Genomic DNA, 15,931 nt, shown 5'->3' with positions numbered 1-15,931 from the left:
TGTGAAGTACCTTTCAGACGGTTAGTGACAAGTGGCCAGTTCCTTACTGCACTCAATATAAAGTGATAAACAATATCCATTGAGAAATCGGGTCTGTCTTGTGCCTGTGCTCCAGTGCTGGTGGTTCAGTAGTTCTTCAAAGAATGTATCCAGTTCTTCAAAGGAGGATGCTATCAAAGACTAAAGGGGTGTTTGTCAGCTGAAAACTCCATTTTGTTTTGTGAAGCTCGCTTTGTCTCAGACTTCCTTTTATATTTTGGAGTATTATTTTGTTATTTTGAGAATTTGTAGAGTTGAGCATCCATTTTTGTAGCAGGGGAGCTTAATGCCTTATGGAAGGAGTAGCTAAGAAACAATAGCAGAGCTGTCAACATTGAATGGTTCTTCACTTTAGGAAGATGGATCTTCTTCAGTAGGGCCATTGACTATGACCGTCCACACAGAATCTGACAGGAAAGAGCAACTACTGAAAAGGTGGGGGCAGGCTTTTATACAAGAAATGCTTTATAAGAGAAATGCTAGCAAGGGGCAATGACATACATGAAATCAGAAAGGGCTACTACCTAGCCGAAGGATACTGACCAAACCAGGATTCATGAGAAAGACGGGAACTGCATTTAGAAATGTGTTGCTTTTCATAGTAGTGTTGTTTAACAGCACAGTGTCAGCTGCTAAGAAATTTCTTTGCTGAGCCTATGTTACCTGCTATCTTGCCAAGTTGTCTCCAAAAGGTTTAACTAGCTTTTTCAGTTATGTGAATTCCAGGAAGAAAGTGTCTAAATCATGAGCTGAAGGGGGCTGGGATTTGAGGTGGCCAGGCAGTGTGGTCTTGCTGCCTCAGAGGTGTCAAATGTATAGTCTTGTCCCTGGAGTTGCCTGAGCAACCTGGAGCTAATAGTGAACAGTCAGTACCTGGATGCTCAGAGGTTTAAATGTGGTTTAAGAGTTGGGTCTGTCTCCAGCAGACTGGTTCCAGCCCAGTCAAAGAGACAGGACAAGGTTTTAAGAGATAGTCAGAATCCCTCTTCCACCTGCTACTAAGCCACTGATAAAAGATTCTCCTATTTACCACCCTTGTGGAGACTCCTGTGCACAGCTCATGTTAGAAGATTTAGTTCCCCAGATGGTGGGGTTCACATAACGGCTGCTTGGGTTATTGTAAGAGTTGAATGGGTTTCTGTTCAAACAGGCTATATTTTTGTCAAAAGAAAATGTGGCCTGTATGGCAAACTGGAGGAGAACAGATGATGACTATAAATTAATGGGTAAAAAGGATTTAGAAAGACTCTGCATTAATATATTGATCTCTCATATTAAACACTAAGCAAGGAGTTATGTGTTTGGTCCATGGTTAGTGGGTGTGACTAAGTGATCTGGCAAAAATTAGATACCGCTGGAAGTACTGACTCAAATAGCAAGGCCATGCCTTCTATCTTTCGGGGGAAATAAATCAAGCTATGTTGTTTTCTGTGTTTAATTACTGTAAACAAACTTAAAAAGCAGTGGTGCTGACTGATCTGACTCAGGGTTAAAGATTATAAAGCGTCTTTCCTAATAGCCAGGGTCTGTTCTAGCACCCTTTGCCAACATGGCCTTGTTTTTAGTGGTATGCACTGGGCTACAAGTTTTGCTGCCTCCTTCCACCCTTCAGCTGGCTTTGTGTCAGGTTTCCATGTACACTTTGAAAAGCCCCTTGGGATATCTGGGACTGTAAAGTGCTGTAGAAATATATATGCATTATTATATGGCAGGTGGCCACACAACACATCTAGTGAACAAGCTTCAATTTCAGGCATTAGGACCCAGGGGTTGCTGAGTGGAAGAGGCCAAATCTCTCTCTCTCTCTCTCGCTCTGTCACTCTCCCTGCTGCTGCAGCCTTACTCCTCATCTCCTTCAATGGTGACTGACCACCTCCTGTGCGGACAGAGCGCCGCAGAGAGAAGGCCTTGTTACCGAGTGAATCGATGGCATCTCCCAGGACGATAACCATTGTTGCTCTCTCTGTGGCTCTGGGGCTCTTTTTTGTCTTCATGGGAACCATCAAATTGACCCCAAGGCTCAGTAAAGATGCCTACAACGAGATGGTGAGTACAGCAGCTGCAGCAATGAAGGGACACAGGCTCTCAGCGGGCTGCATTTCTCTTCCCCACAACCTTGCAGCAGGAGCAGCCATGCAGGGAAGCACCTGCCGGGGTTCTGCAGGCAGCAGCTGCTCTGGAGGACGGGAGAAGGGAGGGGAGAGGGCAGCATGAAGCTAGCTCCCGGTGCTCCTTATTTGGTGGGCACAAAGAAACAGGCAAATCTCAGCTGCTGAGGTAAATCCTGCCAGTCCTTGGTCCATATTCTATTAGAGCTCATTTCTAGAGTAGCCTGTGGTAAATAACAAGGGAGACAGTGGAGGAAGGACAGAGCAACGGGGATGGGAGAGCAGCCGCCCCTCTGCAAAGGGGAGATGCTGCTCCCTGAACTGCAGGAGCTGAAAGGACTGCCTGCCTGGCCTGGCACAGGGAGGAGTATTTCTGCTCCCCTGACAAGATATAAATGGGCTTGGGCTGGGGGAGGAATGTGACTACTTGGAAAGCTAGACAGAGTCCTTAAATGATCTGTGCCTCAAGAAGGGGGATAATGATATAGGATGTGCCTGCCACCCTGGGCTGCCCAAGGATTAATGAGCGCCTATAAAGCGCTTGGGCCTTTGTAGGACAAATTCTTATTATTGTTATTCCCATTAGCTTAGGGAGTGAGGCTGGCTGTCTTTGCGTGGCATGGGGAAGGGTCTGCAAGAGGAAAGCAGAGATAAAGCACTTCACGATCTGTCTTGTCAGTGAGTTCCCTTCCCTCTTCTGCCCAGGGCCAAAGCTGCTGCAGAATTCACCTGCCAGGAGCTACAGGCAGTCAGTGTAATTGTCCCCCATGTTTAACTTCATCTACCATGTCTTTACGTTCCACTCACTCTCTCTTGGTTGAAACGGCTAGAAGGGATTGCTAGGATTCTTAGGATCCCTGAGAAACAATGGTGGAAGCTTCTAGCACATTCTATGCTCTCCCTTCTGTACACCTGCCCAGTGCCTTCCCCTAGCTCTCGCATAACATCTGCATCCCCATGGCCTTGCCTGTACCCACACAATGATTGTCTTGAGAGAAAGGGTATGAAAAGATGGCTTGGTGACAGGAAGGAGAACACATCCAGGTGCCAGGGTTCTCAAGCTGGGATGATGTCCTTAAGTAACAGTCAGGAAAAAAAAAGAGAGTTTAAACTAACTGCAAAATCCTTGATTGTTATAAAAATACTTTGTTCTACTTCAGTGCCTTCCCTGCATTACAATAATTTAATTAGGTGCCAAAATATCCCTGGGTAGGAATTATCTCCATTTTACAAGAGAGGAAACTGAGGCTCTTAAGCACTAGACACCAAAAAGCTTGTAAGTAACATAATGTGGTAAATAATGTGCCAGTGATTCACTAAGCCTTAATAGTTATTACCGTGCTGTACACTATGATGTTCTCTGTTTGGAGACAACATAGATCCTGATGCTTGATGAATATAGACCCCTGCTCCCTAATCCTAACTAATGGAGAATCAATGTTAGCTATTTACAATGCTGAAATAGGCACTTCTCATTTAATCCAGTAAAGAATATAAACACTAATGTATTGTGGCATTCAAAATAGCAAGTGAGTAGAGCATACTACTAATATGTTTCATTTTCAACCAATTCTCATTTCAACCAATTTAATTTACAACCAATATTTTAATGCTGCTTTGGAAAGAGGTTTCATTAGCAAAGCTTTCATTTGAAACCTACATTAAACATCCTTACAATGTTGATTCAGAGCAGAAATACTAATATATGTAAAGAACAGAAAGAATAAAAAACAGAGTGGCATTTTTCTAGCTTTCAGGAAAATGTGAAACCTATCACCACTGCTCTTAGAAGGAAGTAGCAAACTTTGCAAAGGGGAAAGTTACTGCCTCCCTAACCGGATTTTATTGTCGTGTTTATTGTCCTGTTTCTCAAATACCATTGAACATGTATATTAACAAATTGGTTTAGTCACTGATTTGTACTGGCCATTTTGGTGAGCTCATATTAGATCTGAATGAGCTGGATTATCTGATCTGAGGCTGCCATTTTCTTACCCCTCAGAAAGTGGAAGACAATATGAGTTATGTGTGGCAGGAATATATGTGGTTGCTGTTCTTGTGAAACTGAAAGTAGTTTTAGGTGTGATTAATAATCCATGGGTCTCATTGAAACTCAAAAAATAATTGAAATATACTTATGAAGGAAATATTCCCAGTGTATCCAGGTTGGAATGGTCATGCTTGATTGTTTGTAGAGAGGAAGGGTAAATGGCTCTTAAATGCGTCTTTCCAAGAATGTTGATTCTGGCAACTGTATTGTTTTTAAGTCCAGCATAAGTCACAGAACAAGGATAAAAAATACCATTTTTTTGGAGAAAATAAATCATAAAGGAGGGTATAGCTGGAAAGATTTTGGTCTGGCTAATCTACCTTAACTATACTAAGTGTGCACTGTGTATGAAACTAAAATCCTGGGAGTTTCTGGGTTTGAGACTCATGAGGCATCTTTGTTTTGACTTTGCCCCTTAGCTCCCCAGGGACAAGGTTGCATTATTCAGGAGCTGTTCTTTAATTATAAAGGGCATGTCAAGTTTGAAGATATATTTTTCTAACAACCCAGCTCTGGCAATATTAGGAGTAGCATCTTCAGAGCTCAGTAATTCCTTTCCTTAGACTATATGCAGTGCATTCTCTCAGCCAGCTCTGACCTTGATGAACAGTTGCTGCCTTGTGTTCCTTTTTCAAATAATTGTTTCCCAGTTAGGAAAAAGGAGACTATGAAAATGGATCTGGAGAACTGCAGTGAATAGGAACATCATTCCAACAGGTGTGAACCCAGCATTCATTCCTGCCTGTGGCAGGGGGTCAGGCTAGATGATCTGTTCAGGTCCCTCCTGACCCTAGCTACTATGAAACTAGGTCCCCTCCTGATGATGTTAAACATCTACCACATATATCATTCCAGATCATGGACAGTTAGCGTATCAATCTAACTTAGTAAGATCCTTTGTGATCCTATGGGATGAAATGTCAGGTGTATTTTACCTTTCTACCTTCTACTGTCCCATATAAGCCATGCTATACTATTACCGTTTGATTCCAGAAACGAGCCTACAAAAGCTACGTCCGGGCTCTCCCCATGCTAAAGAAGATGGGAATCAGCTCTATCCTTCTCCGCAAGAGTATTGGTGCCCTGGAAGTGGCATGTGGCATTGTCATGACACTGGTGCCTGGTCGGCCCAAGGATGTGGCCAACTTCCTCCTGCTGCTGCTTGTCCTGGCTGTGCTCTTTTTCCACCAATTAGTAGGTGACCCACTCAAGCGCTATGCCCATGCACTAGTCTTTGGGATCCTGCTGACTTGCCGCCTACTGATAGCCCGCCAGCCTGAGGAGCAGCCACCTGAGAAGAGGATCCTGTCAGTGAATGGTGATGAGCAGCCTGTTGCCCATGAGGCAGGTCCTGAGAAAGGCAAAGTGAAGGTGTCCTAGTAGAGTGCATTTGAGGACCCATGAGGCAGCTGTCCCCAAAAACACCCAGAAAGATTTCAGTTTTTTCCTATTATGTATTTGATTTTATTTGTTGTTTAAAAGATAACTTTCGGGGCTGAGACACCGGTTATGTCTACCCTACACTGCGGCTATTTCTGGGACCACAATGTAGACATACCCAGAGACAGTAGGCTAAACACTAGCTTGGAGAACTGCCCTCTCTCCTATTCCCAAATACAGAGTTTTCTTTTAATTAGTTGAGGGGAGAAATGTACCATATTAAGTCTTGTGTTATCTTCAAGGAGGGACCCCTACTCTGAACTGCCTGTGACAGTCTTGCAGCAGACTGGTCTTGGAGGGAAAAAAGGGTCTCTGACCCCATTCTTTGTCCACATTTTGTACAGGGTCTAAAAATGTGTGAATGAATTTGGGAATAAAACTATTTTTCCCACTTAGCATAGTTGTATGCCTTCCCCCTCTCAGCGAAGAATAAGGATTCCTGTTGAGGGGGCATGGGTTAGCATTGTTCAAAGAATTGTTTGTGCCCAGTAATAAACCCTGGTGTTCCCAAGACGTGCCTGTTGCCCTCAAACTGTGGTAACCTCTTCCTTCAAAAATAAAATCCCCTTTCTTCCAACTAGTTAGAGAGATTTGACAGAATCATCCACTGTTGTAATGGGGCACGGGGCCCGAAGCTGTTCAGAAGCCTTATTCCCCATTCCACCCTGGGCTGCAGTGAGCTAGGGGAGCAGACCTGTCTCAGGAGCCCGATTCTCTGTGTTATACTGAAAACACTATGAATGGCAGCACGGGAGAGCATTTTATCTTTTAATTCTGTTGTGGTTTTTGCTGCTTGTCCACGTTTCCCCTTTGGTTTTCTTAATTATTCATGAAAATAAACTTTTTGAAATTTGGAGGAAAACGTTGTGGCAGAGGCTAATTCTTCTCTTGACTCAAGGACACATCTACTCTGCCCAGGACTCTCCCATGCAGGCAGGATTGTGGCTGGGGAAATTCAGTCCTCAAACGTATCAGGTAGTGTCTGACGGAGAATAAACCACCCAGCAGCATCACCGGGCCCGGAGCGACAGCAGCGGAGCTTTTGTTGCGAGGGCCCCGCGCCGGTAGTCAGGAAGGCAAGGTTGGCAGCACCTCCACCATCGGGCAGACACGGACGCCCGCAACCCCGCGCCAGTTCGCGCCCGTCCTCCAGCAGCACGGCCTGGGCCCTTGTCCGAGCCTGGCGGGGTGGAGCATCCCCCACGCGGCAGGGGCCCTTTGCCCTGCAGACGGGCTCCGGGCAGGATGCCAACCCCGCGGCCCTCGGAGTCGCCCAAAGCGCTGCCCGCTGCTGAGGGTGGTCCGGGTCTCTTGCCCTGCCCTGCACGTACAAACCCCACGGCTCTGCCCGACGGCAGGCCAGCACAGGGCGCGGCGGGACCCCGGGGTCTACGGGGCGGGCCGAGCGCGGGCCCCGGCGAAGCAGGTTCAGCCTCCTGCCGGCCTCCGCCCGCCAGTGGGAGCCCGCGGCCTGAGCCGGATATGCCAGCCTCTCTCCCCTCCCCGACGCCCAAACCGACCAGCCTTGCCACAGAACTGAGCATGCGCGGGGCTCAGAAACAGCCCTCAACCGTCCCAGTGCTCATACGTAGAAGCGTCACACGGTCCCCCGACTGTCGTCCCTGGCCCAGGGAAGGACGGCGCATGCTCACAACCAACCGTGATGCTGGAAGCCCTTTGTCATGGTCCCGACCAATCCCCGAGAGCGTGGCGCGCATGCGCGGGGCGTGGCGCGGAGGTTTGAACTGCCGGGCGGTTAGGAGCCGAGAAATAGCGGTGTCGGGCCGCTAGTCCCAGCGCCGCGGCTCCTTGCTGGCGGATGAGGGCGGCCGCGCCCCGCCCGCCCGCTCCTGACGGGGTGCGGCGAGGGCAGAGTGCCTGCAGCGACGACAGCTTGGCTCAGACTGCGGCCCCCGCACAGGCCCCGCCGGGCCCCGAGGAGCTGCGGCAGGCGCTGCGCTACCTGCAGGGAGGTGAGAGCGCGGCCGCCCCTCCCTTCCTCCCGCCCGCCCGCCTGCGGGCCGCTCCCTGTCGGCGGTTCCCGGGCTCGTCGGGCTGCGAGAGAGCCGGGGGGCTCCACAGTGCCAGCGCCCGGCCGCTCTCCTCTGCTCCAACCTGCTTCCCTGTGTTGCAGCTCGGGGCCGTGGCCCCCAGCACTGCCCTCTGCCGCCAGCCCCTCAGTGTTGTTTATAGCCGTGACTTAAATATGTCCCTTCTCCCCCCCTCACTGTGGCAAAGGTGTGGCTGGGGCAGGAAAGCAGCTAACGGGCTGGGCACCAGTAGCACCTTTGAGAAACCGACCCCAGGGACGCTGGGCTGGTGACTGGTGGCCCTTTGGCCGTGTTAATCCCTATGCATTTGCTGTCTTTGTAGTTCAAGACCGCGTCCCACTCAGAAGGAATCGGGCGCTGCAGAAGCACTTGGCTACTGCGGAGAGTGTTGCCCTGCAGAGCGGATTACCCCCAGATGCACTCGGCCAACTGCTGAATGTGGCACTCAGTGGCAAACATGGTAAGACGTTTATATGCTGCTGTTGTGCCCTGTGAATGCGACTCCCTCCCTTCTTGCTGTATGTGCCTCTTTGAGACAATTAGAGTGGCTGTTGCCTAAAATTTTGTAGGTAGCGGGTGAAGGAGAATCACAATACAGGCACGGACACTCAGTTGGCATGTATGAGTAGGCGATACAATGTACTAAAGACATCATGCTTATGTAGCCTTGATGTTGGAGCAGGTCCTGAGAATTGATCAGGCTCTGAGGTTGAGAGACACACACGCGCACACACACACACACACACACACACACCAAGTTGTCATCTAAGCAGCAAGTCCAGCTGGTGTCTTGTCTTCATACTTTCTTTCCATACATATACAGGCCTGTTTTCTGTTTGTGCTTCTGAAGTACTTTTCCTTTTCCTTTGTGTCCAACTTCACTTAGGACTAGAGGTACGTTGATACACCGGTCCGTTATCAGATCAGTACCGATACAAAGAAAATTGGCTGCATCAGAAATAGGCCTGATCTGGCCGATAAATAACTGTGCCTGCAAGCAGCTGCAGCGCAGCGCACAGGCAGTGAGGGGCGCAGCCTGACAACTTGGAGAGCTACGTACAGGTGGTAAGACTGGTGTGATGGAAGGGGAGGGAGGAAGGAATGGGCGGAGGGGACGCAGATCAAGGACCGCCACAATGAGGGAGGAAGCAGGGGCTGAGGCAGGTGCTGCCCAGCTGGAGCGGGGCATGGGACGGAGCCACAGCTCATGCGGGGAGGGGGTGGCTCCCACCACTGTGCGCACCACTGTGGACAGATGCACACACACATGCCCCTAGATCTGTTCAGATTGGGTGGACTGCAGCTGCTCTTCTTGGAGGGGGCTGGGTTCAGGGTGGGCGGCGATGCTGGGAGGGGACTGCAGCTACCCCAAATTTGCCATAACCTCCCCATAGCACCCTCCCAGTGCCACTGCCGCCTGCCCCAAGCCCAGCCCCAGCTCAATGCCCTGCGTCCACCCATGTGCTGGGAAGAGCTGTGGCTGTGCCAGTGCTGGGAGGAGGGCTGTGGGGAGGCTATGGTGAAACTTGGGGTGGGTGCAGCCCCCTCCATAGGCCCCTTCCAGCCCCAGCGCCCAACCTGAGAAGAGCCTGGCGCAGGCCTGGTTCCAGCCCACAGCTGCAGTCTGCCTGCCCCGCACAGATCCCAGGGCACGTGCTCCCTCCCCCGATGCCCTTTTGGGGTGTGCACAGCGATGGGAGCCCCTCCTCCCCTTCCCTCCTCAATGAGCTGCGTCTCAGTCCCGTGCCCTGCCCCACCCTGGCTGGGCAGTGCCTGCCCCCTCCCTCCCTCACTGCGAGGGGTGTTGATCTGTCCCCCACCACCCCCCACATGCTCCTTCCCTCCCCTCTCCCCTTCCACCACAACAGACTTATCAGCTGCATGCAGCTGTATCAGAAATCGGATCAGTATCAGTCGATATGCCTCCTTAAGAATTGGCTGCCAGTATCGGACCCCAAAATCTCTATTGGTGCACCCCTACTTAAGATGTTTCCCCATCTTCACTTTGTTGTACGCAACTTGTGATCAACTCATGACTGGTGTACATTCAGATATCTGTAACCATAATGTTTGCATGGTAACCTGTTTTGCTGATACAGCAGTCACCATGACTAAACTCAGAATTGTCATGTGTCTCAGCTGTTTGGCTACAGCTGCATTGTCATAGTTTGGCTCTTAATATAAATATCTAGACTCTTTAAAGATCTTGGAAGTGGGGGAGGCCTGTGGCAGGTCTTTCAGCCCTGCTTGGGTCAGGCTTGGGTAACCTGGGCCATGGCACATGCAGCTAGTCCCACTGCCTCCTGGCGCACAGCAGGACTGGGGTGGTGCAGCAGCCGGACTTGCTTCCCAGTAGTCTGCACGGTGGCAGCTCCTTCCAGGTGCTGCTACCAGTTTCTGCTTTCAGGCACCCTGGCCCATCTGCCCTGTACCCACCGCCAGGAGTGCCAGACAGAGCGGATGGGCAGGGTCTCTATCGAGACCAGCCTGGGACCCCCACAAGTAGGACATGCTCAGCTGGGCAGATGGGATGGAGATGCATGTGGGTAGGGAGAGGCATTGGGGAGCAGCATGGGTGGACAGGGCTTGGGCTGGGATTGGAATCATGGGGTGGGGCCAGGGTCTGGGCAGAGCCATGATCCGCTGCCCACGTCCCTGCAACAGGTAGTGGTTCCATGAGCAGGAGCACATGGGGAGCAGAATGCAGCTCTGCCCCAGGCCCCAGCTCTGCACTGTCACCGGCTCTGCGTAGATAGAGGGAGAAAATATTTGGGGGGGCTGAGCGTGCCATAGTGAGGGACGGAGTGGGGCAGGGGCTGGGGTGAATGGGGCCTCAGGGTTGAAGCGGGTTGTCCATGGGTGCGGGGAGGCTCCTGCCACTGCATGCACCCCAGGGGAGGTACAGGGGCACATGCCCCCTGGATTTGAGCACAAGGTGGAGGCGGGCTTCCCTCTGTGCCCTATTCCTGCTGCCTCAGAGCTGTGTGATACCATGTGCCTGACGCCCTCAGCCTGCACCATATCCCTTGCCCACCTGGCAGGGCACAGAGCACTGGTCACACAGCTCCTGCAGCAAAGGCAGAGAGGCGCAGAGCCCAGCCTGTAGTGGCAGCCCGCCTCCGCCCCATGCACAAATCTGGGTGGCACATGTCCTGCCATACCTCCCCCAGGGTGCACGCAGTGACAGGAGCCCTCTGCATCCCTGAACAAGCTGCCCGGGGCTCCAATAGTCCCACAACCTGCCCCAGGGCCCTGTTCACTCTGGCCCTGCCCCACTCAGTCCCTTACTGTGGGGGTCTTGATCTGTGTGCACTGCCCCCCCCCGGCAAGTGTCCCTTCCCCTTCACAGACTGAGACTTGCCTGCCATGCTGGGCAGTAATACACATGCCCAGCTGTGAGTGTCTTGAGTCTGTTCTCCCCACTACCTCCTCCCCCGCAGCTGCAGCCACCTGGAGCCTATACCTAGGCTGCCCTGCTGTCCTGCCTTGGAAGGGGGTAAGCCCTGTTAGCCCTGACCTTCTACTGCTTATGCTGCCCTGTGATCCCAATCCTGGCCCTGGTCCCACCCATCCCACTCCCAGACACAGCTCCCTGCCCTTCCATGGCCACATCCCCTCCACCCATCCAAATGTACCCTACCTGTACAGGTTCTGGATCAATCTCCATGGAGACCTGGGGATCTCTGGATGGTGATAGTGCAGGGCCGGGGCCTGGGACAGAGCTGTGACCCACTCCCCGCAAGCTCCTGGCCATGAAACTGGCATGCAGGGAGTAGATCAGGCTTGTCCAACATACAGCCCGTGGGCCACCATGTGGCCCGCCAATCCATTTTATCTGGCCCGCGGCAGTACCACCAGCGCAGGGCTGCGGCGGGGCTGCAGAGTGCAGAGCCACCGCTGCGGAGCGCGGGGCCGTGGCAATGGTGGTGCGGCGCGCAGCAGCAGCGGTGGTGCGGCGGGCAGCAGTGGTGCGGCAGCCACAGCAAGGCAGGCAGGGCCAGCCTATAGGCCCCAGCTGGCAGGGAGGGGAGCTGCTTACCCCTGCGGGTCCCGGGGGAGTGGCCCCGCGCAGGAGGGCAAGCAGCAGCCGCTGGCACTGCCAGCCCGTGCCTGCCTCATCACCCGCCTGCTTCAGGGCAGCCCCACTGCCCTGCCCGGCCCCATAGCAAGGTGGCGTCTGCTCCCCCAGGGCGCTGCGGCTCTCTGGGCCCGGTCGTGAGGCCCAGAGGGGCCGCTTCTCATGTGCTGCTGGGGATGGGAGGAGGAGCCCGGCTGGGTCTGCACCGGCCAGCAGAAGCAGCGGCAGAGCCGTGTGCCGCTCGGGACGGGACGAGCCTGCACTGGTCAGTTCCGAGCAGCACACGGCTCCGCCACCACTTCTGTTGGCCGGTGCAGACCTGGCCGGCCTCCGCCCGTCCCCAGCAGCACATGGGAAGCCGGCTTCAGCTGCATGCTGCTTTTCCTGGCCGGTGCCAACTCGGTTCTGCCCAGGCGGGTCCTGCAGCACCATGTCAACCCGGGCATGGCACCGGCAGGCCGGGTGGGCCCCAGGTTAACCCCGGCCTGGCCCCAGCACCAGGTCAACCCGGTTGTAGCCAAACGGCTCCTGCAGCACCATGTCAACCTGGGCGTGCATGCCGTGTCAGCCAGGACAATGTCAACCCCTGCAACTTCATTGGTGTCAAAGGTCACGTGACATCACTTCCTAATACGATACCACTTCCTGTGACGTCTTTTAATATGGCGATAAAACTTGGTGATAAAAAGTTTGTGATCCGGCCCCACATTCAAAAAGGTTGGACCATTGCTCTGCTCTGGGCCCCAGTCCCATACTGTCATGGGCCTGCAGTCCTGGTCCTGCTTCCTGCCTGCCCACCCACCTATGGCATCCCATCTGCCTGGCTGAACGTGGGACAGAGCTACTTAAGGAATTTTGGTGAGTTGTTGTTGCAGTGGTGGGGAAGGAGGTGCTGCTGACCCAGCCCATGTCAGTTCACCAAAACTTCTTAAGTGGTCCTCCAGCCCAAATAATTGCCCATCCCTGTTTTTGAATATGAATTATTAGTTTTAACAAAGTGGGTGGGGCTAGAAATATTTCAGATAAAAATTGTAACTAAAAGCTAAGTGAGTAATGTTTGTTAATAACATAGGAAAAGTAGCAAAAGGTCTTTTAAATATTTAAAGACAAATGGACATGGCTGCTTTTTGTCTTTTTAACAGTCTCATCACACATGTGTATCAGTGTTGTTTAGCACAACGTTTCCCATGCAGTGTGCTGCAGCATTTTGGGCTGGAGCCATGCCCTATGTCTGCTGCTGCTACAGACAGAAGGGGAGCATGGCTCCAGCCAGGCAGGGGGCGTGCATTTCCTGCCTGTCCCGTTGGTGCCCAGTGCTTTTTTATTTGGGTAAGTGTGCTGTTGGGCGAAAAAAGTTGGGAAATGCTGGTTTAGCAGTGTCATAAATTCACAGATTCTAGGGTTGGAAGGGACCTTAAAGGATCATCAAGTCCGACCCCCTGCCAGTGGCAGGAAAAAACAGCCAGGTGCTTGTCTAGCCTCCTCTTGAAGACCCCCAAAGTAGGGGACAGCACCACCTCCCTTGGAAGCCTGTTCCAGATTCTGGCAACCCTAACTGAAGAAGTTCTTTCTGATGTCCAACCTAAACCTACTCTCCATCAGCTTGTGGCCATTGTTTCTGGTTATTCCATGGGGTGCTCTGGTAAACGGAGCCTCTCCTATTCCCTCCTGCCTCACCCTGGTGAATTTGTATACTGCCACACGATCCCCCTCAGCCTTCTCTTGCAGATGCTGAAAAGGTCCAGGTCCCTCAGCCTTTCCTCATAAGGCCTTCCCTGAAGGCCTCTAACCATCCAAGTGGACCTCCTCTGGAGCCTCTCAAGGTTGTCCACATCCTTCTTGAATTGTGGCGCCCAGAATTGAATGCAGTACTCTAGCTGTGGCCTGACCAGTGCTGCATAGAGGGGGAGCATCACCTCCCTGGACCTGTTCGTGATGCACCTGCTAATACATGACAAAGTGCAGTTAGCTCTGCTAATTGCTTCATCCAGTTCTGCCTGGATTCGGTTTCTTCCCATCAGAGTGTTTGCTTCGTCCTATAGTTTGGTGTCATCTGCGAATTTGAACAGAGTGCTTTCCACGCCCTCATCCAGGTCGCTGATGAAGATATTGAACAGCATCGGTCCAAGGACCAAGCCTTGGGGGACTCCACTGCCCACATCTTTCGAGGTCAATACCAACCTGTCCACCACAACTCTCTGGGTATGACCCTTAAGCCAATTTGCCACCCACATGACTGTATAATCATCTATGGCACAGCCGCTCAATTTGTTTATAAGAATAGGATGGGATACCATGTCAAAGGCCTTCTTAAAGTACAAGTAGATGATATCTACCTTGACACCTGCACCTAAGCTTTTACTGACCTAGTCATAGAAAGAAACAAGGTTAGTTAGGCAGATCTACCTGCTATGAACCTGTGCTGGTTGCCCTTCAGCATTATATTACCCACTGGACTCCTACAAATGTGATCCTTGATAAAAAAAATTTTCAAGGGTTTTCCCAAAGATATAGGTGAGACTACTGGTCTATAGTTATCCGAATCCTCCTTCCACCCTTCTTGAAAATAGGGACCCCATTGGCCCTTTTCCAGTCCTCAGGGACATCACCTGAGCCCCACAAGTGCTCAGTCATGCCAGTGGCTCTGCTATGACATTAGCTAATTCTTTCAGTACCCTTGGGTGGAGCTCATCCGGTCCTGCTGATTTAAACACATCCAGCCCCTCCAAGCATCTCTTTACTAGGTTGGCGCTGACAGTCGGTGGGCTGGTGTTTCTCCTGCCTCTGTCAGCAGTGCATTTGGGAGATTTGTCTATTCCGAGTTCAAGAATACAGAGGCAAAAAACGTATTGAAGAGCTCTGCTTTGTCCCACCTAATCCTGTAGGGGTCCTATGCTGCCCTGCACCTTCTTTTTGCTCTGTATATATCTGAAGAAGGACTTTTTGTTATCCTTAATTTTTGTTGCCAGCTTCAGTTCTAATGCTGTTTTGGTCTTCCTAACTGATTCCCTGCAAGCGTGAGCCAAAGAGGTGTACTCCTCCTTGGTAGCTGCCCCCTGCCTCCACAGCCTGTATGCCCCTTTTTTGCCTTAAGGCTTTCCTGGATTTCCCTGCTTCGCCAGGAGGGTTTCTTAGCCCCTTTGCCCCCATTTCTACACAGTGGGATTGCCTCCTCCTGTGCTCGAAGGATTGCTTCCTTGGAGAACAACCACCCTTCCTGGACGTCCTGCAATTGTCAGTGCGGACTTAATGAGTGCATCCAGACGAGCACACACGTGCCTCTTGCAGCATCTCAAACCAGTTTGAGATGCCACAGAAGGCACACTGAGAATGAAAAAATGTGTTCCCCGCACTGCATGTTTGCAGCATGGGCTCAAAATTTGATACCTGTGTTGGCTACAAATGTCCAACTCAGGATCCTTAAAATTCTGGTTTATTAGGCGGATTGAAGCACTGTAATGAAGTTAAATCATAAACCTTGGAACTGGTGTACGCACGCACGCACGCACGCACACACACACACACACACACACACACACACACACACACACAGTAGCAAGCTACAAGAGTCGGGAATACCTATCCCACAGGCGCTGGAGTCTGCCGTTGAGGTTTCTTCCAGCGTGGTGTTATCTTCCAGAAGGGGGTCGCCGGCTGGTCCTTCTGGCTGGACAGGTCGGGTGGTGGTCAAGTTGGAGATCAAGAGGGCGCCACTGAAGGTCACTTTTCACTGCCTTTTATCTGTCCTTGGCAGACTTTGGTGACTCCCCAGTTTTCAGGTTTGCCCAATCCAGGGGTCGTTGACCCTTGTGGGACTTCCCCCCTCGGTGGCTACTGGATGGTATCTGTCAGCCCCAGGGGTCATCTGCATGTACGTGCAGGTTTGGGAGTCCGTTGGTGAATTTTGAATAGGGCTCTGGGAGCGGTCGATCTGGAGATATTCAACCCAAAAGTTGGTCCCCCGCGTTGATTAACTCAGGCCAGGGCTTCTAGCCCTTGATCAGTGACTTGCTACATTGTCTTCTATTGATTTCTTCAGTTGGTTGATCTGCAGTTTCTTTAGGTGTTAATTGTTGTTTGCTACTGTGTTACACATTCAATCGTTGATTCACTCAGGGGCTAGCCTGATATAGGGAGGCGGCAGTTTGACTCCTGCCCTTGTTAA

At 51.7% G+C, this 15,931-nt stretch overlaps 2 protein-coding genes across 3 annotated transcripts in view; both read left to right on the top strand.

Annotated features, from left to right (window-relative positions):
* Positions 1-1,841: 1,841 nt before the first annotated feature.
* On the top strand, positions 1,842-6,499 carry TMEM35A (transmembrane protein 35A). The gene is made up of 2 exons (XM_019487995.2): positions 1,842-2,085; positions 5,191-6,499. Exons 1-2 carry the CDS (start codon positions 1,966-1,968, stop codon positions 5,575-5,577), a joined length of 507 nt encoding a protein of 168 aa, XP_019343540.1. The 5' UTR covers positions 1,842-1,965; the 3' UTR covers positions 5,578-6,499.
* Positions 6,500-7,217: 718 nt separating this feature from the next.
* CENPI (centromere protein I) overlaps positions 7,218-15,931 on the top strand; it is a 40,534-nt gene continuing 31,820 nt past the window's right edge. The window contains exons 1-2 of one of the 2 annotated variants that reach the window (XR_009463943.1): positions 7,218-7,610; positions 8,011-8,148. Coding sequence is in view for 1 of the 2 variants with exons in the window: in XM_006266016.4 (XP_006266078.1) it covers positions 7,457-7,610; positions 8,011-8,148 (292 nt within the window). In the remaining variant the exon portion in view is untranslated. The remainder of the gene's footprint in view (positions 7,611-8,010; positions 8,149-15,931) is intronic. The other variant, XM_006266016.4, reaches the window with a different exon arrangement.

Source organism: Alligator mississippiensis, chromosome 8 (genome assembly GCF_030867095.1).
Source record: "Alligator mississippiensis isolate rAllMis1 chromosome 8, rAllMis1, whole genome shotgun sequence".
Lineage (NCBI taxonomy): Eukaryota > Metazoa > Chordata > Crocodylia > Alligatoridae > Alligator > Alligator mississippiensis.
This window is presented reverse-complemented; position numbering and strand designations above follow the sequence as displayed.

Bases quoted from the DNA above. Each gene is read 5' to 3' on its own strand.
- TMEM35A (XM_019487995.2), top strand. From the start codon at position 1,966: ATGGCATCTCCCAGGACGATAACCATTGTTGCTCTCTCTGTGGCTCTG. The intron at 2,086-5,190 runs GTGAGTACAGCA...GTTTGATTCCAG, and splicing joins AAGATGCCTACAACGAGATG to AAACGAGCCTACAAAAGCTA.